This window comes from Schistocerca americana, chromosome 5, assembly GCF_021461395.2.
Source record: "Schistocerca americana isolate TAMUIC-IGC-003095 chromosome 5, iqSchAmer2.1, whole genome shotgun sequence".
NCBI classification, from domain to species: domain Eukaryota; kingdom Metazoa; phylum Arthropoda; class Insecta; order Orthoptera; family Acrididae; genus Schistocerca; species Schistocerca americana.
This window is the reverse complement of record NC_060123.1, coordinates 435210637-435237786: the sequence shown is the minus strand read 5'-3', so window position 1 is coordinate 435237786 and position 27150 is coordinate 435210637. Positions and strand designations below refer to the sequence as shown.

The following is a 27150-nucleotide window of genomic DNA, read 5'->3' as shown; positions in this document are numbered from 1 at the left end:
AAAGGTTTCATTTAACAGTTCAAGAAAGCTACTTAGAAATTTCTCATAGTTACCACTGCTTGAATGAGTCCTGTCAATAGACCATTTACCTCCTTTAACTTATTACTAAATATAGTAGCATTTTTCATTTATGTTCCTTTGCATATGGCTTTTGTTAATGAAATTTCTCTGTTACTTTTTGGTACTTATATGAAACATGCAGAGTGTTCAGAAGTTCCTAAATCCAGGCAAAATTAATAAACATTTTCAAACATGTAATTAGTTCAAATATTATAAATAAAGGACACTGCGCATTTACTGTATTGGGTTCAGTGATGTTTACTTTGAAAACAAAGTGATTTTATTATTTAATTGAATTTGGAGTTATCATTGTTATTAACTATAATATTAATAATGAATTCAGAAAATTTTACAACTTTTTTTCCTTTTTTATTTATTGCGAAATCTGAGCAAGGCGCTGAAATCTGACCAGAAGCTTTGATACACAGTAAATAGAAAATGCTATAGTGTTTAGGTCCCTTAACTTGATACAGGAGCTCTCAGATATACACTATTCATTCAAATAATCAAACTCATTTCTTATTTCTCGTTTTAAATTGGAATGTAGAAGTGTACATGAGTCTCCATATGATATCTTTTATTTGCAAAAGCTGTTGGCTGATTCGAAATTTTCTGTTTTATTATGAATTTTAATATTATGTTATTTTATTATCTGTAAAACAATGTCCATTGAGACAAATAAGTTAAACATTTTGTGTTTGTAATCAATAATTTGTGGCTCATCAACTTTATAACTTTTGTTTGCAAAGTCAGTATTTGACCATTAATATTCCAGTGCATATTGTAGAGACTTCCTTTCTTATTTATGATTTAAAGCATACTTTTTTTAGGTAGTATTTTCATTTTACCATTTTTGTTACTAAACATTGTTAATCATACCTATCCTTCCTTGTATGTTGTTCCTACTATTTTGAATTTTCCATGTATCAGCAAACATTGTACTAAGAGTTTTGGATCTTAATCTACTTAAGTGTAAACTGTCTTTATCTAAGCATTTATTCCTCAAGAACTTATTCATATTTATAAACATTGCACCTAGACTAGGTTGTTCCAGCTCACATGCTTCCTGGTGGGCAGGCAGGGTCCCATGGGCACAGGTGGGCAAGTAGCTGATAGGCGGGCAGTCAGGCAGCTGTGCTATGGTGTATGCAAAAGTACTATAGTGGATGGGAGCCCACAACTGTGAATGGCCAAGTTACTAGCACATGAGCAGAACATGTCCAATAGAGCTGCCTGGCAGGTGGTCTACCCATTCTGCACCAGCCTGTGAATGAGCCAATGGGTGCTACACAGTGCCAATGCCCCATGGGGCAGCCTAGGAGCAGTTTGCCTTAGACTCAGTTTTTGTTTATATCACATTTAATTCTCTCTTTACATTGATGACTGACAGATCTGCAGACAGTGCCTCTCAGTACAATTCTAGGTCTTTTGGAGTCTACCGGCATATTGAATTAAGTTTTTTGTTGCTCTAACAATTTCCTCTTTCATACAAATGTGGATGAAGATTCTTTTGTAATACACTGAAGTGCCAAAGAAACTGCTACAGGCATGCATATTCAAATACAGAGATATGTAAACAGGCAGAATACGGTGCTGCAGTTGGCAATGCCTATATAAGACAACAAGTGTCTGGAGCAGTTGTTAGATCAGCTACTGCTGCTACAATGGCAGGTTATCAAGATTTAAGTGGATTTGAACATGGTGTTATAGGCAGTGCTTGAGCGATGAGACACAGCATCTCCAAAGTAGCGATGAAGCAGGGATTTTCGCATACGACCATTTCACGAGTGTACAGTGAATATCAGGAATCCGGCAAAACATCAAATCTCTAACATCGCAGCAGCTGGAAAAAGATCGTGCAAGAATGGGACCAACGACGACTGTTTACTGTGTTGCCGTTTTTGAGAATATTATCATCTATTGCCTAACTTTTCTTACAAAAACATTTTTTTCATGCTTTAGGTCACAATTATTTTGCTTCAGGATTGACAATTCTGCTTTTAAAGTGTGACTGTCACCACATAGCACTTTCATATTGTCTTCTTGTGAAATCAAGTGGAAACAAGTTCATGTTTTTTTCCTACAAACAGCCTAGGCGTGACCATTTAATATAAACACTAATAACTTTTAAGCGCACTTTTCATGTGGCTTCACACTCAGAATTCCTTTTACATTCACTTTCTGGCACTTTTTACACAGCACACAAATTTCTGTCTTTCACAAGTGTTGTGTCACTACACTTGTTAACATGTGCCTCTGCAGCCTGTCATTTTTCTACATTATTTCTTTAAGAAAATTACCTGACTCCAACTTTATGCTCCTCTCAAACAATCTTTCTTCTCAGCCAGAAGAAAGTTATCTGTAGTTTGTATGCTGTGATGATTGAGGCACTGCAATCATTGGTAAATTAAACCACACACATTTTCAGTAACTTGCCAGCAGCCATAAAAAGCTTAACAACCAATGAAATTCAGTTTAAGAGAAGCCTAAAGGATTTATTGGTGGCCAACTCCTTCTACTCCATTGATGAATTTCTCAGTAGAAGAACTGATTTTTATTTGTGTGTGTGTGTGTGTGTGTGTGTGTGTGTGTGTGTGTGTGTGTGTGTGTAGGAGTTGGCCACCAATAAACTGAATTTCAAGCAAGTTATTGAAAATGTGTTCCTCAATAATGCACACTTTTTTGTACAAGAGTAAGTGACTTCAAATCCTTGTGAAGATTATTCTTATTTCTACTATTGATTCCACAAACTGAGCTGTTGGTTTGAAAAAGTGATGTATCTTTAATGACAAATTTCATTAAGGAATAAATATATAGGCAAGCAGTAGTTAGTATCCCTACTTTCCTAAACAGGCCCCTGCAGGATGTTCTTGAGTTCACACCACATATAACCCTTATTGCACATTTTTGTTCCCAGGAAACTTTCGCTTGGCTTGATGAATTACCCCAAAAATAATTCTATATGATATTATGGAGTGAAAGTAAGCATAGTATGCCAGCTTTTTCATTTTTATGTTCCCTATCTCTGACAGAATTCGCATTGGAAATAGAGATTTGTTTAGACAGTTGAGCAGTTCTGTGGTGTGCTCCTCCCAGTTGAATTTATTATCAAGCTTGTTGTGACTCGCCGATCATTCAAAGTGCCGCCACGCAATTATGCGCATCCTCTAAACGTGGTGCTGTCTGCCAGCCATGCAGCAGCCGTGCCACCTAAGCGGCCAGCCAGCCAGCCAGCGGCCGCTAGAGTTGCACTCAGTGCTCATTCGAATGTTACTGTGTTCACATGTCAACTTGCTCAGTGACTTATATGTGTTGTGTCGTTTTGAAATATATGTGTTCAACTTGACGTTATAACAATTGGCGATAAGGATGGGATTTTTCCTTTTCATCGTTGACCCACAGGTTTCCACGGCTACTGTTGAACAACTATTGCAAGGTCTCACTGAACAGCAAACGCTTCTAACATCGGCAATTCGCGATTTTGTCACGGCATCAAATGTGGGGCGTTTCTCGTCGTTGTCTATACCTCCTTTTCCTCCTTACGACGAGACGGCGGAAGACTGGTCTGATTATGAAAAATGTCTTCGACAGCACTTCTTGGCATTTCATGTCATGGATGAACAAGCATGTAAGTCTCTATTCCTTTCCTGGATTTCACCTCAAATGTATCGGTTGTTATCGCAATTGGCTCCTTTGAAAGATCCTGCGTCTTTGTCCTTTGCTGGAATGTGCTCACTTCTGTCTGTCTATTTTCAATAGCAAACGCATGTGGTAGCCTCTCGTGTTGCCTTTTATCGTTGTCAAAAACATCTGCATCAATCCTATTGCGCTTGGGCTGCTGAACTTCACGGCCTCAGTCGAAAGTGTCAATTTGTTACTGATGTTCACAAAGAATCCTATGCCGATTCCATGGTACGGGATGCTATTACCCGGTCGGCGCCCGACAAAGAAGTTCGGCAACGTGCCTTTCAGTTGGCAAATCCGACTTTAGATGAAGTCCTATCCATCGCACAGTCTTTTGAAATTTATCGCTTCGCTGGGGTGCAAATAGAGGCATGGGGTGACATCGGGGAAATACAACCTCTGTGCGCTGTTGACGATGCGTGTGGTGCGTCCCCGCTGGCCGACGTGGCCGCAGTATGCTCCCACGTGCAGCCTCGGCCTAACCGTAAACAACCCTCTAAGAAAATGCAGCAAAACCCCCGGCAACTTCCTTCATGTCCGCGGTGTTTTACGAAACATTCACGTGAGGATTGTCCCCAACGTTGGGCTGTGTGTCACAATTGCAAAAAGAAGGGTCATGTGTCTTCCGTTTGCAAATCCGACCGCATACATGATCTTCATGAACATGACGCTGATTCTGATTCTGTGTTGTCTGTCAATTGTACTTCTTCCCTTTCAGGAAAGTTATTCCTCACTGTCCTCGAGATGTTCGCATGCAGGTGGATACTGGTTCTAATGCCACTATCATTAATTCTCAGACGTATCTTCAGTTGGGTTCACCACTCCTATCACCTGTCACTTGGCAATTACGGACGTACAATAAACAGAAGATTTCTCTCTTGGGACAATTTAATGCTGAGGTATCTTACAAATCCATTATTCACACTGTTCCCATATTTGTGGTTGACCAGAGTACTGCAGAGAATCTTTTTGGTTTCGATGCGTTTCACTTTTTTGGGTTCTCCATAGATGACTCTGTCAATATCGTTTCTGATACTATACCTTATGCTCATTTGGATTCCTTGTCAATGACATTTTCGTCCCTTTTTTCTCCTGGGTTAGGCCATGCAAACGACTTTGAATCTCATATCACGCTCAAACCCACTGCTCGGCCTAAGTTTTTTTGGGCTTGGCCCATTCCTGTGGCCCTTCGTGATCGGGTAAAATGGGAGCTGGATTGTGTCACTACTTCAGGGGTCTTGCTTCCTGTCACTTCCAGTGAGTGGTCCTCTCCTGTTGTTGTAGTTGCTAAGCCCAGTGGTGATATTCATCTCTGTGGCGATTTTAAAGCCACTGTAAATGCGCAATGCCTCATCGACACTTACCCTATGCCCCGACCTGAAGAATTGTTCACTAAACTTGCAGGAGGCCAGTATTTTTCTAAAATTGACCTGTCAGAAGCTTATCATCAACTTACTCTCGATGCTGCTTCCCGGCAGTTTCTGGTCCTTAACACGCCTTTCGGCCTCTGTCAATACCAACGATTGCCATTCGGGGTTGCCAGCGCCCCTGCTCTCTTTCAGAGATTCTTGGAACAATTATTGCTCCCTGTCCCTGGGTGTATAACTTACATGGAGGACATTGTTGTGACTCGCTCCACCACTGAAGAACATCTTCAGAACCTCCACACACTTTTTCATGTCATACAGACTGCTGGTCTTAAGTGTAATCTTCAGAAATCACAATTTTTTCAGGTATCTATCACTTACTTGGGGTTTCAACTCTCTCGGGGTGGTGTTCGTCCGCTTCAGCAAACTGTCGCTGCGATCAATGCCCTTCCTCGCCCTACATCTGTTAAGGAACTGCAGGCCTTCTTGAGGAAAATAGCATACTACCACAAGTTTTTACCGTCTGCTGCGTCAGTGGCTCAGCCGTTGCATTGCCTGTTGCATAAAAACGTGCCTTTTCACTGGTCCGCGTCATGCGATGCGGCTCTCCAGAAATTGAAGACTATGCTGAAACAGGCCCCGTGCCTGGCTACTTATCGACCTGGCCAACATCTTCTTCTTGCCACGGACGCCTCTCAATACGGGGTCGGTGCAGTCCTTGCGCACTGTTTTTCTGATGGCTCTGAACAACCCATTGCTTATGCCTCCAAAACACCCACGGATGCCCAACAAAAGTATTCTCAAATTGAAAAAGAAGCTTTGGCCATTATTTATGCTCCTTGTTTCATCCATCATCGTCACTTCCCGACAAGGCTGCACACTGCCTTCAGCGTTGGGCTCTTTACTTGCCTTGTTTCAATTATGAGATTCATTTTCGGCCAACGGCCCAACATGCGAATGCTGATGCACTGTCTCGCCTTCCCATGGGTCCTGATCTGGCATTCGATAGGGACGAACTTTTCTGTTTCCACCTGGATGTTGCCAAGCAGCAGGTTGTGGACGGATTCCCCATCACTGGGGACCGGCTGGTGGCTGCTACGGGTTCTGATCCTACCCTCTCCCGGGTTTTATACTGTATTCAGAATGGTTGACCAGATCGTCCGTCCGCTAAGACTTCTGACCCGTTGCGGAAATACTACGGTTTTTCGCTACCGCCTCACGGCTAGGGATGGTGTTATCCTCCTTTCCACCGACAATGCTTCTCCATGTGTGGTGGTACCTACGTCTTTGCGTGCTTCGGTCTTGCGCCTCCTTCACCAAGGGCACTGGGATGTCTCTGGCACAAAATCTCTGGCGTGCCGTCATGTGTTCAGGTGTACTGGCCTGGCATCGATTCTGAAATAGCACACATGGCCGCTGCCTGCGGCCCATGTGCGTGGCAGGCCACCGCCCGGATGTCATCTTTGTCACCGTGGCCTTCACCTGAGACGCCCTGGTAGTGCATTCATGCTGACTTTGCGGACCTTTTTTAGGTACTTATTGGCTCCTCGTAATTGACGCCTGCTCTAACTTTCCTTTCATTGTCCGTTGCACGTCGCCTACCACTGTGGCAACCACAAGTGCTCTCGCCTGCATTTTGTCTTTGGAAGGCCTTCCCTCTACTCTTGTTACTGATAATGGTCCACAATTTGCCTCTTCCGAATTTCTGGATTTTTGTGCTTGTCATGGCATTATGTGTGTCACAGCCCCTCCGTTCCATCCACAATCAAACAGTGAGGCTGAATGACTGGTCTGCACATTTAAGGCTCAGATGCGGAAACTCCTGACTTCTTCTGCTGCTGATGATGCACTTCTCCAGTTTGTGGCTTCTTACCGTTTCACCCCCATTGGCGACCACAGCCCGGCTGAGCTCTTACATGGCCGGCAGCCCCGCATGCTACTTCATCTTCTGCTGCCTTCCACCTCACGGCCGCGGGTGCCTTCGCTTGGCCGGTTCACCGCTGACGACCTTGTCTGGGTACGAGGATATGTCAGGCGGCCAAAATGGAGTCCGGGCCACATCTTACGACACTGTGGCCAACGCCTGTATGAAATGCAAACGGACATGAGTGTTGCAGTGCATCATTCTGACCAGCTTCGGCCTCGTGTGCTGGCAACGCCTGTTCCGAATGCTGCTACACCACCTTCGGCTCTACCTGACGCTCGGGATCTTGGCATCTCTCATTACTCACAACGCAGCCCTCTCACTGTCATCTCGGTGCCAGTACAAGAACGGACGCCACCAGGAGACGTGCCCATGCAGGAACCGGATGACCCTCATCTGTCGGAGCCAATCTACTCGCCTCCTTTTCCTACAGATGCCGACACATCGCCCATGTCTCCAGTTATATCAGCTGGACTTGCCGCAATGGGCAGATTGGTGCACGGGGCCCTAGCAGATTCGACCCCTACGTCTCCTGTCATCTCAACCCGCTATCATCGGGGACACTTCCGTCCGTACGGGAAGCCTCCCCCTCGAGACTTTACGGCCAGTCAAACAACGCCTATGGACGTTAGCAATCTACAGGCCACCTCCATCAAGACCGGTGCAAAAATTTCGAAGGGGAGGGGGGGGGGGGGGGAAGTGTTGTGACTCATCGATCATTCAAAGTGCCGCCGCGCAATTACGCGCGTCCTCTACATGCAGCGCTGTCTGCCAGCCATGCAGCAGCTGCGCCACCTAAGCGGCCTGCCAGCCAGCGGCCGCTAGACTTGGACTCGGTGCTCGTTTGAATGTTACCGTGTTCACGTCTTGCTTTGTCAACTTGCTCAGTGATTTATATGTGTTGTGTCGTTTTGAAATATATGTGTTCAACTTGACGTTATAACAAAGCTGTAATCCCAAGAATTTAATACTGTCTACTTCTTCTATCTGCTTGTGATCATATGTTAGGCATATACTCATGGGACATCCCTTACAAGTTCTGAATTGCATGTAGTGTGTTTTTTCAAAGTTTAGTGAAAAGAATTGGCTAGGAACCAGTGATCAATGTCCACAAATATTTTATTAGCTGATCTTTCTAAGACTACACTTGATTTACTGTTTATTGCAATGTTTGTATCATTGGCAAACAAAACAAACTTGGCATCTGGTAATGTTACTGATGAAAGGTCATTGACATAAACAAGAAAAAGTAAGGTTCCTAAGATGGAACCTTGTGGGACCCCACATGTAATTAGTTCCCATGCCTGATAGCTTAATACATGTCTGTTTCCTAACAACACTCTTTGTTTCCTGTCAGAGATATAATTTCCTGTCAGAGATATAAGATTTGAACCATTTTACAGCATTGCCTGTTACACCATAATATTTTAATTTACTTAAAAGGATATTGTGATTTACACAGTCAAATGCCTTTGACGGATCACAAAATATACCAGTTGCCTGCAATTTTTTATCTACTCAATTATGTACATTAAGTGTAGATACCCTTCTCAATATCAGAACCCTTTAGAAATCCAAACTGCGTGTTTGACAGTATGTTATTTGTAATAAGATGGTTATAAAACTGATTGTACATGACCTTTTCTAAAATTTTTGAGAATGCTGGCAAAAGTGAATTTGGATGGAAATTTACCACTATTTCTTTATCTCCCTTCTTAAACAGTGGCTTAATTTCAGGATATTTCAAACTTTCAGGGAATATTCCACTGATGAACAACTGGTTACACAGATAGCTTAATATGTTACTTAACTGAGAATCACCTTCTGTAATTAACTTTGTTGATATTTCATGATCAAACAGTTGCACATATGTTTGTTACAATGTGAGTCCTGATACAAAATAATTAAATATAATAAAGTAAAAGAATGAATGCTGACAAATTTGAAATTGATAATGATTTCATTAATAAAAATATCCTAAAACAAAATAGTTACCAGTTAACATTTCAAGAAACTGTACTGAATTTGCATTGACATTCGTGGTGTTCAGCCATATCTATAGTGGATTAAATTAAGCAGGATTATAGTTTGTTTCATGTTCTTACTGATCTTCCATGTATTTCAAAGTTAGCCCGCCGCTGTGGCCGAGCGGTTCTAGGCACTTCAGTCCGGTACAGAACTGCTGCTACAGTCGCTGGTTCGAATCCTGCCTCGGGCATGGATGTGTGTGATGTCCTTAGGTTAGTTAGGTTTAAGTAGTTCTGAGTCTAGGGGACTGATGACCTCATATGTTAAGTCTCATAGTGCTTAGAGCCATTTGAACCATTTCTAAGTTACTTCATTGTACTCTAACCTGTGAAATCTTTTTAAAAAATTATTTTTGTGGGGGTTCACAGCCTCAATGTGTTTTGTGAATGAAAACATGGTCAAGGTAGGCTGCATTATCATTTTTTTGTCTATATGATTGGCCAATTTTGACATTTGGTCATTTCCAAGCATGTATCTTAGGTTTCCAACATCATTTTAGATTATAATATATAACTGGTACATATTGAGAGGAATACCTCTTGCTTATGTGTATATGCAACACAAAAACAATATACTATTGTACCTGGTTATGTCTATTGATTTGTATGCTCATTTTTTAGAGGTAACTCCTCTTTCTTATGAGTATGAATTGTGTGTGATATTGTAACTGTTCTCCATTTAACTGATATGTATGAAGATAAGGTTCCTTTATTAATATTGTAAAACTTGTTACAGGAAGTGCTGAAAACCTTAAGTTTGACTGGATGATAACTGAGTGGTCCAAATGTTCACAGACTTGTGGAGGTGGTGGCTTTCAGGTAACTGGAAAACAAACACACCATATTTATGTAGGCATAAAGTAGTATGTTGTGGCATAAATAGTGAAGTTGTCACCAACCTGCCAGTAGGTTTGAACTTCATAGTGTTTAACTAGGTATTGTTCTGCTGGATATGGTTTGCCCTTGCAACCTTCGAACTGACTTACTCAGCCAGTTATGGGGATCTACAGTGACTCCAAATTATGGTGCAACTCAACATTTTTTTATGTATATAAATTATTGCTAGAGAAAGTGATAAGTTATGGAAACAATATTAGGACCAAACAGGCACTGAACCTCAGTCCTTCGAATTTGTAATCTGACACCCACTGAGCTGCCACATCACACCAGTTGGTCAGTACTATAAACATATAATCTGCATCTTTGAAAATCAAACATTTTTTGCTTCAGAGAACATATATTTAATTAAATATGTAGGCTAATTAGCAGTAAGTTAAAGAGAGGATAAATAACAGACACAACCATGTGCTAGACAAACTGTACCAAGAAGCCAATATAGCAGAAATCATAAGATGCAAGTGACTACAGTGGGCTAGACATTGGTTCAGATGGAACATGACAGATGTCCACAGGAACTCCAGGATTGCATCATGACAGGTAGGACACCCCTGGGAGGATGGATGGCAGATGACAGTGATGGATAAAAGACAGTGGAAAAGAAACCTTTAGCAGAGCATGATCCATTGAGCCAGATGGCATAAAAGAAAAAGTAAGATATCTGTACATTGCACAGTAATTTGAGTAACAGAGAAATATGATGACATGCTAGAATGTACCACAGTAAAAAACTACAGTATAAGATCAGTTACAATACAAGAGAAAGGAAGAGCTTAGATGACAAATGACTGATTACATTTTGAAGCTAAGCTGAACAGTTTCTTTCTGTTCCATTTGACAGTAGGTGCAAGTGTAGAATAAGGATTTCCATGAATAATCAAATGCTCTAAAACTCTGAAATCATATAAAAATTTTAGTTGTAGTAGAAACTTGATGTACAATGTGTTGTGCCTTGTACCTTGGAGATGCTATGTCCATCACTCATGCACAACTATAACACAATCTTCAAACTCACTTAAATCTTGATAACCTGCCATTGTACCAGTATGCATAGTAAACATACTGTCTTTCATTATTTGGTATTTTTTTAATTAAATCAATTGCCTTTTTGTTATAAGCAATACAGTTGTTACAATTGCTTAAGTTAGTAACTGAAATTAAATTTTAAAGACATGGCTGTTTTGTACATTCATAAAATTCAGTCTTTGATATGTTAGAGCTTTATATACTGTCTTTCATTATTTGTTTTTTTTAATTAAATTTATTGGTTTTTTGTGACAAACAATACTGTTGTTACAATTGTTGAAGTTAGTGACTGAAAAGTTAAATTTTAAAGACATGGCTGTTTTGTACATGCATAAAATTCAGTCTTTGATATGTTAGAGCTTTATATATGCTTGTTGCTGGTAACAAGCTATTGAAGTGTTAATTTCGAAGTTATTCACTCATTAATGTTTTAATATTTGTTGGCATGGGAATCTTCATTTTTAAAAGGTTTTTCCCACATTTTCTTTTTTTTTTTTTAATGCGGGATATATTTGGGACATCGCAATATGATGTGAGTCAGATCTCCTTCATTTTCTGGATGTTCGCTACAGTGGAAGCGACTGTCACTCCAGTCCTATAGAGATGTGCAGGGAAACATGCATGTCCCAATTTCATTCTAATAATTGATGTTATATATATCCTTAGGATATTTTTATGGTTGTACCAGGGTTTTATTAGTACAGTACATTGAACGGAAGTGAGTGAAAAGCCCTTTTGCTGCCGTGATATTTGCCACTGAGTTTCCCATTGATCATAAACCTCTGTTTTTGATATGTAGAGAAAATCATAACATGGAAGCTGTGTAAGTGCTGAGTCCCCTTCTTTGATACTTTCTTCAGAAAGACCATATACTATTTCATTATGCCAAATATGTGAATGTCCGTTTTCCCAAATTAGATTAATGAATTTATTTTGCTCTCAGTCTCATTTCATGATACAGACCAATCTTTGGTTGGTTGAAGTGGCTTCCTCTGTGACAAAATATTTCTTTGATAAAAGTCAGATTTCCATAAGTCTACTCCTTTTATCAGGAGAAACAAAACTGGCATTCTGCAGATTGGAACATGGAATGTCAGATTCCTTAATCGGGCAGGTAGATTAGAAAATTTAAAAAGGGAAATGGATAGCTTTAAGTTAGGTATAGTGGGAATTAGTGAAGTTCGGTGGCAGGAGGACGAAGACTTCTGGTCAGTAAATACAGGGTTATAATTACAAAATCAAATAGGTGTAATGCAGGAGTAGGTTAAAAAAAAATAGGAGTAAGCTATTACGAACAGCATAGTGAACGCTTTATTGTAGCCAAGATAGACACAAAGCCCATGCCTACCACAGTAGTACAAGTATATATGCCAACTCGTTCCACAGACGATGAAGAGATTGAAGAAATGTATGATGAGATAAAATAAATTATTCAGATAGTGAAGGGAGACGAAAATTTAATAGTCATGGGGGACTGGAATTCGATAATAGGAAAAGGAAGAGAAGGAAATATAGAAGGTGAATATGGAATAGGGTTAAGGAATGAAAGAGGAAGCTGCCTCTTAGAATTGTGCACAGACCATAACTTAATCATAGCTAACACTTGGTTTAAGAATCATGAATGAAGGTTGTATATATGGAAGAGGCCTGGAGATACTGGAAAGTTTCAGATATATTATACTGGGTGAGTGACGTAACATTACCACTGGAAACACCTTTCAAACGACAAGAAACACTGAATAACCAATTCTGCAGACCGAAAGTGAGGAGAGGGGCTGTTGTAATTAGTTAATACAAACCACTGAGTAATGCACAGAAGTCTGATTTTCAACACGTACTTATTTTTTTCTAAATGGAAACCTGTTATTATCTTTAGCACAACTGAAAATAGAAACAAATACTTATTCAATGCCATTTCTTACGTAGTAAAATTTTAATTACATCCAGAATAATTTGTAACATTAAGTTGACGGCACACAAAGTAGCTGCGCGGTCTATGGCACCTTGCCATGGTTCACGTGGCTCCCCCTTACAGAGGTTCGAGTCCTCCCTCTGGCATAGATGTGTGTGTTGTCCTTAGCGTATTTAGTTTAAGTTAGATTAAGTAGTGTGTAAGGATAGGGACCAATGACCTCAGCATTTCGGTCCCACAGGAACTTACCGTAAATTTCCAAAAGTTGACACTTGAAACCTTAGATGTTCAGTCATGTGTTGTAACGAGCAAGATCTGTAGGGGTATGTTTACGAAGACTACAATGTTTACGAATTTGGCTGTCTCTGTGTCTACATGTTGCTGAATTTGTCCTTGTACTCAGAATAACTGTAGTACAGTGTATTACCAGACATCTGTGATACTGTACTGTACACAAGTAGAACAGAAGTATGCACAGTAGGAACATGAGAAGGTCGCAATAACAACAGTATGTAAAGTGTTGTAAGAACTGTTTATTCTAACCCTGAAAATGCAGAGATGATACTCATCTATTGCGAGTGTAGACAAAATGCAGCTGCAACCTGCAGGTTGTATGCAGAATGGTACCCGGACAGAGATCACAAACAATTGTATGCAATAGGTGTGGTTGTAACACGCAAACGGGTCCGTAACAAACCTATCACAGGAGAAGCAGATGCAGTTGATGGGTTAGCCGCTGTTGCCATGAACCCACACATGAGTTCACGTGATATTGCTAGAGGCAGTGCAATGAGTCAAAGTAGTGTAATGTGCATACTTTATCGTCACAAATTTCACCCGTATCATGTGTCACTGCGTCAGCAATTACATGGAGATGATTTTAATACTCGAGTGATTTTCTGTCAATGGGCATTAACAGAGGATGCATTGCAGTTCTATCTGTTTAGCAATGAAGCAGGTTTCACAAACCACAATGTAGTGAATTTATGAAACGTGCATTACTGGTCTGTGGACATCCAAACAGTTGGAAAATACATCGAGTTTCTACAAAATGATCTGCCAGCATTGCTAGAAAATGTGGTGCTGGAAACGTGTAGACATATGTGGTATCAACATGATGGTGCTCCTGCACATTCTGCAATGACCACTAGGCTGACCCTTGACAGCATGTTCGATGGACATTTCACAGGATGTGGCAGACGCATAAATTGGCCAGCCCATTCTCCCGATCTTATGCCTTTAGATTTCTTTCTGTGGAGTACGTTAACGGAGAACCTGTACGATGATGTGCCTACAACCCCAGCGGATATGAAACATGAGGGAGCCTGTGGCAATATTGCACCAGACGTACTGCATCGTGTAAGACATTCAGTACTCGGTACACTGAAAATGTGTGCAGCGAATGATGGGCACCACTTTGAACATTTATAGACCCGAAATGTCAGAACACACTCTTTTACATTCTGTAATTGAAAACAAAAAACAAATTTGTAAATTTAACTAAAAAATCAATGCCATACAATATTCTTCAGAGAAAAAGACTAATAAAAATGTTAGCATGTGGATGTAAGGTGCTGTTCAATTCTCTTCTGTACCTACTTTACATCACCATTCTTTTTGTGCCCCTAATTAATTGGGTTCTCTCAAATACATACAACTGAACTGCTGAGGAGTTACTGAAGCATCAGCTTTACGTTGCAAATTACTCTGGATGTAATTAACATTTTACAATGTAAAATGTTTGTTGTGGTTTGGGAGATGTTTCCAGTGGTAGTATTAGGTGACTCACTCTGTATAATGGTAAGACAGAGATTTAGGAAACAGGTTTTAAATTGTAAGACATTTCCAGGGGCAGACGTGGGCTCTGACCACAATCTGTTTGATATGAACTGTAGATTAAAACTGTAGAAACTGCAAAAAGGCAGGAATGTAAGGAGTTGGGACCTGGATAAACTGAAAGAACCAGAGGATGTAGAGAGTTTCAGAGAGAGCATTAGGGAACAATTGACAAGAACGGTAGAAAGAAATACAGTAGAAGAAGAATAGGTAACTTTGAGAGATGAAGTAGTGAAGGCAGCAGAGGATCAAGTAGGTAAAAAGACAAGGGCTAGCAGAAATCCTTGGGTAACAGATCATCATCAGTATGGTAGTTCTCCAGGCTGCCTGGTCTTCTGCCATCCTCTTCAGGTCTGCATAATTTCCTCTTTCGTTTATGTCATCTTATCATCTTGTATCTCCTTCTTACTCTCAGTCTTCTCCCACAAACCAGTCCTTCCAAAGCATCTGCTAGCAAGCACTTCCTTCTCAATGAATGTCCAAACCAGTTCTTTTTCCTTTCTCTTACAACCTTCAGCAGACATCTTCTCTCACCAACCCTTTCCAATACTCTTTCATTACTCACTCTTTCCATCAAGCTTATTCTTTCCATTCTCCTTTACATCCACATCGCAAATGCTTCTAACCTTTTTTCATCCTCTCGTCTCAGCGTCCATGTTTCTGCCCCATATAGTACGACACACCACACAAAACATTTGCCAAGCCTTTTCCTTAGACCTATATCCAATTTGCCTCATAAGAGTCTTCTCTTTCTGTTGAACGCCTCCTTCGCTATGGCAATTCGAGTTTTCACCTCCTGGTGACATCTCAAGCCCTCAGTTATTGTGCTTCCAAGATATTTAAATGCACTTACTTGGCTAGTGGTAGATTGTCCTATTTTAATATTGGGGCAGTCTGCATCTTGTACTGATGACCATACTCTTTGTAGCAGAAGAGATATTAAATTTAATTGATGAAATGAGAAAATATAAAAATGCAGTAAATGAAACAGGTAAAAAGGAATACAAACATCTCAAAAATGAGATCAACAGGAAATGCAAAATGGCTAAGCAGGGATGGCTAGAGAACAAATGTAAGGATGTAGAGGTATATATCACTAAGGGTAAGATAGATACTGCCTACAAGCAAATTAAAGAAACCTTTGGGGAAAGAGAACCACTTGTATGAATATCGAGAGCTCTGATGGAAAACCAGTTCTAATCAAAGAAGGGAAGGCAGAAAGGTGGCAGGAGTATATAGAGGGTCTATATAAGGGTGATGTACTTGAGGGCAATGTTATGCATATGGAAGAGGACGTAGATGAAGATGAAATGGAAGATATGATACTGTGCGAAGAGTTTGATAGAGCACTAAAAGACATAAGTTGAAACATTCACAGTGCATTACCCTTGTCTACATTGAGATTCAATTGCCATTCCCTGCACCATGCGTCAATTCGTTGCAGATCCTCCTGCATTTCAGTACAATTTTCCATTGTTAAAACCTCTCGATGTGCTACAGCATCATCCGCAAAAAGCCTCAGTGAACTTCCAATGTTATCCACAAGGTCATTTATGTATATTGTGAATAGCAATGGTCCTACGACATGCCCCTGTGGCACACCTGAAATCACTCTTACTTGGGAAGACTTCTCTTCATTGTCAATGACATGCTGCGTTCTGTTATCTAGGAACTCTTCAGTCCAATCACACAATTGGTCTGATAGTCCATATGCTCTTACTTTGCTCATTAAACGACTGTGGGGATCTGTATCAAAAGCCTTGCGGAAGTCAAGAAACACGGCATCTACCTGGGAACCCGTGTCTATGGCCCTCTGAGTCTCGTGGACGAACAGCGCAACCTGGGTTTCACATGATCGTCTTTTCCTAAATCCATGCTGATTCCTACAGAGTAGATTTCTAGTCTCCAGAAAAGTCATTATACTTGAACGTAATACTTGTTCCAAAATTCTACAACTGATCGATGTTAGAGATATAGGTCTATAGTTCTGTACATCTGTTCGACGTCCCTTCTTGAAAACGGGGATGACCAGTGCCCTTTTCCAATCCTTTGGAATGCTACGCTCTTCTAGAGACCTATGGTACACCACTGCAAGAAGGGGGACAAGTTCCTTCGCGTACTCTGTGTAAAATCGAACTGGTATCCCATCAGGTCCAGCGGCCTTTCCTCTTTTGACTGATTTAAATTCTTTTTCTATTCCTCTCTCATCTATTTCAATATCTACCATTTTGTGATCTGTGCAACAATCTAGAGAAGAAACTACAGAGCAGTCTTCCTCTGTGAAACAGCTTTGGAAAAAGTTTAATAAAAAGTTTAATGAGTCAAGGCTGCAAAACACTAACACGAATTCTTTACAGATGAACGGAAATACTAGTAGAAGCTGACCTTGGGGGAAGATTAGTTTGGATCCTGTAGAAATGTTGGAACACCTGAGGCAATACTGACCCTACGACTTACCTTAGAAGATAGATTAAGGAAAAACAAACCTACATTTGTAGCATTTGTAGACTTAGAGAAAGCTTTTGACATTGTTGACTGGAATACTCTCTTTCAAATTCTGAAGGTGGCAGGGGTCAAATACAGGGAACGAAAGGCTGTTTACAGTTTGTATAGACACCAGATGGCAGTTCTAAGAGTCGAGGGGCATGAAAGGGAAGCAGGGGTTGGGAAGGGCTGAGACAGGTTTGTAGCCTATCCCCAATGTTATTCAGTCTATATATTGAGCAAGCAGTAAAGAAAACAAAAGAAAAATTTTGAGTCACAATTAAAGTCCAGGGAGAAGAAATAAAAATTTTGAGGTTTTCCGATGACATTGTAATTCTGTCAGAGACAGCAAGACCTGGAAGAGCGGAACAGAATGGACAGTGTCTTGAAAGGAGGATAGAAGATGAATATCAACAAAAGTAAAACGAGGATAATGGAATGAAGGTGAATTAAATCAGGTGATGCTGAGGGAATTAGGTTAGGAAATGAGACACTTAAAGTATTAGATGAGTTTTGCTATTTGGGGAGCAAAATAACTGATGATGGTCGAAGTGAAGAGGATATAAACTGCAGAAGAGAAAATTGTTAACATTGAGTATATATAGATTTACGTGTTGGGAAGTCTTTTCTGAAAGTTATTCGTATGGAGTATAGCCATGTATGGAAGTGAAACAAGGACAATAAATAGTTTAGACAAGAAGAGAATAGAAGCTTTCAAAATGTGGTGCTGCAGAAGAATGCTAAAAATTAGATGGTTAGATCACATAACCAGTGAGGAGGTACTGAATAGAGTGGGGAGAAGAGAAATTTGTAGCACAACTTGACTAGAAGAAGGGATCAGTTGGTAGGACATGTTGTGAGGCATCAAGGGATCTTCAATTTAGTATTGGAGGGCAGCTTGGAGGTAACAATCATAGAGGGAGACCAAGAGATGAAGGCACTAAGCAGATTCAGAAGAATGTAGGTTGCAGTAGGTACTTGGAGATGAAGAAACTTGTGCAGGATAGAGTAGCACAGACAGCTGCATCAAACCAGTCTCTGGATCGAAGACCACAACAACAACTCCTTTTATGTATACTGAAGAGCCAAAGAAAATGGTACACCTGCCTAATATCTTGTAGGTCCCCACGAGCATGCAGAAGTGCCGCAACACAACATGGCATGGACTCCACTAATGGCTGGAGTAGTACTGGAAGGCATTGACACCATGAATCCTGCAGAGCTGTCCATAAATCAGTAGGAGTACGAGGGGGTAGAGACCTCTTCTGAACAGCACATTGCAAGGCATCACAAATCTGATAAACAATATTCATGTCTGAGGAGTTTGGTGGCCAGCGGAAGTGTTTAAACTCAGAAGATTGTTCCTGGATCCTCTCTGTAGCAATTCTGGACTTGTAGGATGTCACATTGTCCTACTGAAATTGCCGAAGTCCCTCAGAATGCAGAATGGACATGAATGGATGCAGGTAATCAGACAGGACGCAAACATACATGTCACCCATCAGAGTTATATCTAGACATATCACGGGCCCCATATCACTCCAACTGCACATATCCCACACCATTACAGAGCCTCCACCAGCTTGAACAGCCCCCTGCTGACATGCAGGTTCCATGGATTCATGAGGTTATCTCCATACCCGTACATGTCTATCCGCTCGATACAATTTGAAATGAGACTCGTCTGACGAGGCAACATGTTTCCAGTCATCAACCATCCAATGCCAGTATTGACAATTCCAGCTGAGGTGTAAACCTTTGTGTCTTGCAGTCATCGAGGGTATACGAGTGGGTGTTTGGCTCCAAAAGCCGTAATCGATGATGTTTTTTTGAATGGTTCACACGCTGACACTTGTTGATGGTCCAGCATTGAAATCTGCAGGAATTTGTGGTAAGGTTGCACTTCTATGATATTGAATGATGCTCTTCAGTCTTTGTCAGTTCCATTCTTGCAGTATGTTTTTCTGGCCACAGCGATGTCATAGATTTGATGCTTTACCGGATTCCTGGTATTCACAGTATATTCATGAAATGGTCATATGGGAAAATCCCCACTTCATCGCTACCTTGGCGGTGCTCTGTCCCATCACTCATGCGCCGACTATAACACCACATTCAAATTGACTTCAATCTTAATAACCTGCCATTGTAGCAGCAGTAACCAATCTAACAACCTTGCTAGACACTTGTTGTCTTATATAGGCATTGACGACTTCAGTGCCTTATTCTGCCTGTTTACCTATCTCTGTATTTGGATATGCATGCCTATATCAGTGTCTTTGTGCTTCAGTGTATATTTCCTGCAACTACTCTTATGTATATTTATGACATTTATTGCTTTACTTTTCCACAAGATTTCAACCTCTCTCTCTCTCTCTCTTTCTCTCTCTCTTCTTTTTATTCTGTGATGGTATTTCTGTTTAGTTCTTCCCTCATTTCTGTTATCCATGCTGTTGACAATTTTCTTTTTCCATTAATATTTTATTTTAATTATTATATTTCTTTTAAACAAACTTGTAGTTAATTGTGAAAGTGCTGCACATAGTCTCTATTCAGATTTACCTTGTGTGTGTGTGTGTGTGTGTGTGTGTGTGTGTGTGTGTGTGTGTGTGTGTGTGTGGGTGGGTGGGTGTGTACAAAAAATGTTTGTTTTATTTAAATGGCTTTAAGAGTTTTCACACCCATCCTTATTTAGATAGTTGCATGGACATATCACAATTTCATGCAAATCCTTTGCAGATGTAAGATGTAATAATTTCATATACAATATATCTTCATATAATTAGATACAGTCCTCTGTATCAAATATTATAAATATGTGAAATAAATAAATCCACTTTTCATTTTCCCTGCTTAAGCTCTGAAAACTTGGTGGGGAAGTTGTAGGCTTAGCCACCTGAGAGCAGAGACTCTATTCCATCTTCTCACACACTGGTACATTTCCTTCATGAAGTGTAATAGTTGTGTCCTAAGTACTAATAATTGGTATAGGTGACTGCTAAGAGTGTGTGTCACTGGTGAGAATGAGAAAAAAGAAGGGCAGGTTAAAACCTCATTCTTGTTGATAGTCTACTCCTTTTCAATAACACATAGGAGATTACCAAGCTTGACACACTCATCAGATGTACTCATTGACTTCAGTGGTGTCACAGAGTCTCACTCAGGACAAAAAAAATATATGGACCCTGCAACAAACTTGTGATGTCACACTAGTTGGCTTGTCTGCCACAGTTTGCGAGCACTCAGCTCTGTGAAAGGCCCATACGAAATCAATATTTAATTGAAAAGGTACCTGCTAAAGGTCTTAACTTTTTTGTGTGATGTCGAGGGCTTGCATGCATTTAAAAGTGCAGTCAAGAATTATTAAATTCTTCTGAAATAGTTACTCACTTCCCAATGGAGGCAGCTGCTAGCACTCATAAGACCTGCAGTGTCACGTGCTGTGACATACACACCACAGGCTGTCCTCATGGGCCTCAGTCTCACTTTATGAGTTTCTTTGTCTTTAAATATGTCTGCTTGTGTCTGTATATGTGTGGATGGATATGTGTGTGTGTGTGCGAGTGTATACCCGTCCTTTTTTCCCCCTAAGGTAAGTCTTTCCGCTCCCGGGATTGGAATGACTCCTTACCCTCTCCCTTAAAGCCCACATCCTTTCGTCTTTCCCTCTCCTTCCCTCTTTCCTGACGAGGCAACCATTGGTTGCGAAAGCTAGAATTTTGTGTGTATGTTTGTGTATGTTTGTGTGACTGTCGACCTGCCAGCACTTTCATTTGGTAAATCACATCATCTTTGTTTTTAGATATATATTTCCTACGTGGAATGTTCCCCCCCCCCCCCCCTCTCTCTCTCTCTCTCTCTCTCTCTATATATATATATATATATATATATATATATATATATATATATGTTGGTGTAATGGTTCAAGGATTCCGGACTGGAGCAGATTCGTTTGCCACGAAGACCTAGGCTGTAGGGAAGGGACCGTTTGATGTGGAATGGGTGGCAGCTGCCACCCATTCCACATCAAACAGTCCCTTCCCTACAGCCTAGGTCTTCGTGGCAAACGAATCTGCTCCAGTCCGGAATCCTTGAACCATTACACCAACAACCTGAAAACAGCTTTTGCATCCCGTAACTACCCTCCCGACCTGGTACAGAAGCAAATAACCAGAGCCACATCCTCATCTCCTCAAACCCGGAACCTTCCACAGAAGAACCCCAAAAGTGCCCCACTTGTGACAGGATACTTTCCGGGACTGGATCAGATTCTGAATGTGGCTCTCCAGCAGGGATACGACTTCCTCAAATCCTGCCCTGAAATGAGATCCATCCTTCATGAAATCCTCCCCACTCCACCAAGAGTGTCTTTCCGCCGTCCACCTAACCTTCGCAACCTCTTAGTTCATCCCTATGAAATCCCCAAACCACCTTCCCTACCCTCTGGCTCCTACCCCTGTAACCGCCCCCGGTGTAAAACCTGTCCCATGCACCCTCCCACCACCACCTATTCCAGTCCTGTAACCCGGAAGGTGTACACGATCAAAGGCAGAGCCACGTGTGAAAGCACCCACGTGATTTACCAACTGACCTGCCTACACTGTGAAGCGTTCTATGTGGGAATGACCAGCAACAAACTGTCCATTCGCATGAATGGACACAGGCAGACAGTGTTTGTTGGTAATGAGGATCACCCTGTGGCTAAACATGCCTTGGTGCACGGCCAGCACATCTTGGCACAGTGTTACACCGTCCGGGTTATCTGGATACTTCCCACTAACACCAACCTGTCAGAACTCCGGAGATGGGAACTTGCCCTTCAGCATATCATTTCTTCTCGCTATCCGCCAGGCCTCAATCTCCGCTAATTTCTAATTTCAATTTGCCGCCGCTCATACCTCACCTGTCTTTCAACTTCATCTTTGCCTCTGTACATCCGCCCCGACTGACATCTCTGCCCAAAAAATGCCCAAACTCTTTGCCTTTACAAATGTCTGCTTGTGTCTGTGTATGTGTGGATGGATATGTGTGTGTGTGTGCGAGTGTATACCTGTCCTTTTTTCCCCCTAAGGTAAGTCTTTCCGCTCCCGGGATTGGAATGACTCCTTACCCTCTCCCTTAAAACCCATATCCTTTTGTCTTTCCTTCTCCTTCCCTCTTTCCTGACGAGGCAACCATTGGTTGCGAAAGCTAGAATTTTGTGTGTATGTTTGTGTTTGTTTGTGTGTCTATCGACCTGCCAGCGCTTTTGTTTGGTAAGTTTCATCATCTTTCTATTTAGATATATTTTTCCCACGTGGAATGTTTCCCTCTATTATATATATATATATATATATATATATATATATATATATATATATATATATATATATATATATATATATATATATATAAAAAGAAAGATGATGAAACTTACCAAACAAAAGCGCTGGCAGGTCGACAGACACACAAACAAACACAAACATACACACAAAATTCTAGCTTTCGCAACCAATGGTTGCCTCGTCAGGAAAGAGGGAAGGAGAAGGAAAGACAAAAGGATATGGGTTTTAAGGGAGAGGGTAAGGAGTCATTCCAATCCCGGGAGCGGAAAGACTTACCTTAGGGGGAAAAAAGGACAGGTATACACTCGCACACACACACATATCCATCCACACATACACAGACACAAGCAGACATTTGTAAAGGCAAAGAGTTTGGGCAGAGATGTCAGTCGGGGCAGATGTACAGAGGCAAAGATGAAGTTGAAAGACAGGTGAGGTATGAGCGGCGGCAAATTGAAATTAGAAATTAGCGGAGATTGAGGCCTGGCGGATAGCGAGAAGAAAGGATATGCTGAAGGGCAAGTTCCCATCTCCGGAGTTCTGACAGGTTGGTGTTAGTGGGAAGTATCCAGATAACCCGGACGGTGTAACACTGTGCCAAGATGTGCTGGCTGTGCACCAAGGCATGTTTAGCCACAGGGTGATCCTCATTACCAACAAACACTGTCTGCCTGTGTTCATTCATGCGAATGGACAGTTTGTTGCTGGTCATTCCCACATAGAACGCTTCACAGTGTAGGCAGGTCAGTTGGTAAATCACGTGGGTGCTTTCACACGTGGCTCTGCCTTTGATCGTGTACACCTTCCGGGTTACAGGACTGGAATAGGTGGTGGTGGGAGGGTGCATGGGACAGGTTTTACACCGGGGGCGGTTACAGGGGTAGGAGCCAGAGGGTAGGGAAGGTGGTTTGGGGATTTCATAGGGATGAACTAAGAGGTTGCGAAGGTTAGGTGGACGGCGGAAAGACACTCTTGGTGGAGTGGGGAGGATTTCATGAAGGATGGATCTCATTTCAGGGCAGGATTTGAGGAAGTCGTATCCCTGCTGGAGAGCCACATTCAGAATCTGATCCAGTCCCGGAAAGTATCCCGTCACAAGTGGGGCACTTTTGGGGTTCTTCTGTGGAAGGTTCCGGGTTTGAGGAGATGAGGATGTGGCTCTGGTTATTTGCTTCTGTACCAGGTCGGGAGGGTAGTTACGGGATGCAAGAGCTGTTTTCAGGTTGTTGGTGTAATGGTTCAAGGATTCCGGACTGGAGCAGATTCGTTTGCCACGAAGACCAAGGCTGTAGGGAAGGGACCGTTCGATGTGGAATGGGTGGCAGCTGTCATACAGCCTTGGTCTTCGTGGCAAACGAATCTGCTCCAGTCCGGAATCCTTGAACCATTACACCAACAACCTGAAAACAGCTCTTGCATCCCGTAACTACCCTCCCGACCTGGTACAGAAGCAAATAACCAGAGCCACATCCTCATCTCCTCAAACCCGGAACCTTCCACAGAAGAACCCCAAAAGTGCCCCACTTGTGACGGGATACTTTCCGGGACTGGATCAGATTCTGAATGTGGCTCTCCAGCAGGGATACGACTTCCTCAAATCCTGCCCTGAAATGAGATCCATCCTTCATGAAATCCTCCCCACTCCACCAAGAGTGTCTTTCCGCCGTCCACCTAACCTTCGCAACCTCTTAGTTCATCCCTATGAAATCCCCAAACCACCTTCCCTACCCTCTGGCTCCTACCCCTGTATATATATATATATATATATTTGTGTCTGTGTCTCTGTCTGTGTATGTGTGGATGGATATGTGTGTGTGTGCGAGTGTATACCTGTCCTTTTTTCCCCCTAAGGTAAGTCTTTCCGCTCCCAGGGTTGGAATGACTCCTTACCCTCTCCCTTAAAACCCACATCCTTTCGTCTTTCCCTCTCCTTCCCTCTTTCCTGATGAAGCAACCGTTTGTTGCGAAAGCTTGAATTTTGTGTGTATGTTTGTGTTTGTTTGTGTGTCTATTGACCTGCCAGCACTTTCGTTTGGTAAGTCACATCATCTTATATAGAACAGCTCCAGTGAAATGGAACATGAACAAATGCTGGTGTGGGTTTTAGTTTATGTTCATTTAAAAAGGAGGAAAAGTTACATAACCCAGTAGATTCTTCCAATCACTGTAAAAAGGAACAAATGTGGTGTATTTCCTATCATATGTCAAGACATCCATAGAGATCATGAAAAATTCTTTCAGTACTTTTGAATGACTAGAAAAATTGCAGCAAATAATGCAAGGAACATAATATTAGATTACTGGTTCTGTCATAAGTTGATGGATATTTAAAATATAGTCTTCAGAAAGATCGTTAATACTACATTTAAGGTAAACATGTTTTTGAAAATGTTACAATAAAACATTTTTTAAGTCAATGAACTTACTGTATTCATTACTGACATTGTCATCCATCTCTTGAAATGGTCCATTCAAATTCTTCAATATATGAAACCATCCAATTGTCATATGAATCATTCCCTTGTCATTATCCAGAGTTTTGTCATATAACTTCCACTAAAGAAATTAATCACTTGGTGTTTTATTTCCAAACCATGTGTCAATCTATGGCAAGAAACTACAGCCCGCATCTCGTGGTTGTGCGGTAGCGTTCTCGCTTCCCACGCCCGGGTTCCCGGGTTCGATTCCCGGCGGGGTCAGGGATTTTCTCTGCCTCGTGATGGCTGGGTGTTGTGTGCTGTCCTTAGGTTAGTTAGGTTTAAGTAGTTCTAAGTTCTAGGGGACTTATGACCACAGCAGTTGAGTCCCATAGTGCTCAGAGCCAGCCAAGAAACTACAACAACCTACAGGGTAGGAAACAAAAATGGAATGAATGAACTTATCTATACACTGTAGTTGTCTCAGAGACTCTGCCATGTCATAGTGTGCCTGAAAGATTTAAAGGTAACAATGACTGCTGAGCCACTAGCACCCCACATGGCACAACAGCCATTCATTGCAATGGAACAGTCTCCAGCTCAATGGCTTCTGTGTGCTGCTTGATGAGTAGATGTGAAAGCCACCATAAAGTTTCCCATACTCTGATCATATACAAAGTGCCATTTACGTGGCTGCCCAAAAAGGCATTAATGTTCCCATTAGTGGCCCGCAGAAATGAATATGTTATGAAAATAATTTATTTTAAACATGTTATATCAAGAAACTTAAGCTGATAAAAACTGCATTGTCAAAACCAGAGTCCATAACAACAATTTTTTTTAGTTTCTGTAGGTCCTTTGAATTAGGTTCTTACAAAACAGGGTCATATTGCTAATATGTGGTCGATATTTTGTTACTCCTCTGTTCAGCGATCTGTATTTTATTTCACAAAATCAGTGCCTATATCAGTATTTTGTTTGTTGCCATACATGTTATGATACAGGTTTGATTCCATTTGACTTATTTATATCTTTCTTCATTTCAATTATTTACAGACAAGAACTGCACATTGTATGGTGCGACTTAATAACAACACTCAGAATGTGCAAGGCAATCTCTGTGAAGATGCTGGTCTACCAACACCTCCTCTCACTCAGCAATGTGGACTTGAAGAATGTCCACAGTGGATCACCAGCAGCTGGTCTTCTTGTGAGGATTCACGGTGTTTTACATGGAATAAGGGTAATGGAAATATCAATTATTTGTCTCTTTTATATAAAATACACATAGAAGAGTTGTCAATAGGGACACACAAAAGAAAGAAAACTTGCTAGATGAAGTTATCCTTTGACAAGCTAGAGTAAAACAAATACACACACACACACACACACACACACACACACACACACACACACACATGCAAGTGCAACTCTCACACACATTACCACAGTGTCCATGTGTGTGAGTTGCATATGCGTGAGTGTGTGCGTATGTATGTATGTTCTTAATTTTCGACAAAGGCCATGTTGGCCAAAAGCAACTCTCACACACATTACCACAGTGTGCATGTGTGTGAGTTGCATATATATATATGTGTGTGTGTGTGTGTGTGTGTGTGTGTGTGTGTGTGTGTGTGTGTGTTCTTAATTTTTGACAGAGGCCATGTTGGCCAAAAGCTCGCTTTCTGACAGTCTTTTTGTTGTGCCCACCTGCAACTCAGCATCTCCGTTATATGGTGAGTAGCAACTGTCTTGTTCATAATATTGTTACATCCCATCCTGGATTTTCCATTGTTTGATAGCAAATAATTTGGTGTTCTCAGTTAGCTGCATACTTTTATGCTGTTTTCTTTCAATCAATGTTTATGTTGTGACCATCAACTATTGTAATGTCAGTTGAGGAAAAGAAGCCTATAGACTTTTCCATGGATTATGGTTTCAGTGATATATATAAAAGATACATCTGCTTGTCCAGCTACCATTCATTCACGTGGCTTCATATTCTTAGTGTTATGATCCCTTTGTAGTTATAATTACATCTTACTTTCCAGTTTGTTCTTTGGTTCCATTTGTCTTGATCCTCCTAATAATTTCCAATGTACATCATTCTTTCACTGGGCAAGCCACTGTTTCTGAATGATTTTAACATTGAAAATTCATGTCACACTGTCATTAAGTCTAAACTGTAAATA

At 41.2% G+C, this 27150-nt stretch overlaps 1 protein-coding gene across 1 annotated transcript in view; it reads left to right on the top strand.

Annotated features, from left to right (window-relative positions):
* The window catches only part of LOC124615735 (protein madd-4-like), a 325617-nt gene that overhangs the window by 264152 nt on the left and 34315 nt on the right, over positions 1-27150 (top strand). Inside the window, exons 18-19 of the mRNA XM_047143810.1 lie at positions 9799-9881; positions 26015-26201. Coding sequence (XP_046999766.1) covers positions 9799-9881; positions 26015-26201 — 270 coding nt within the window. The remainder of the gene's footprint in view (positions 1-9798; positions 9882-26014; positions 26202-27150) is intronic.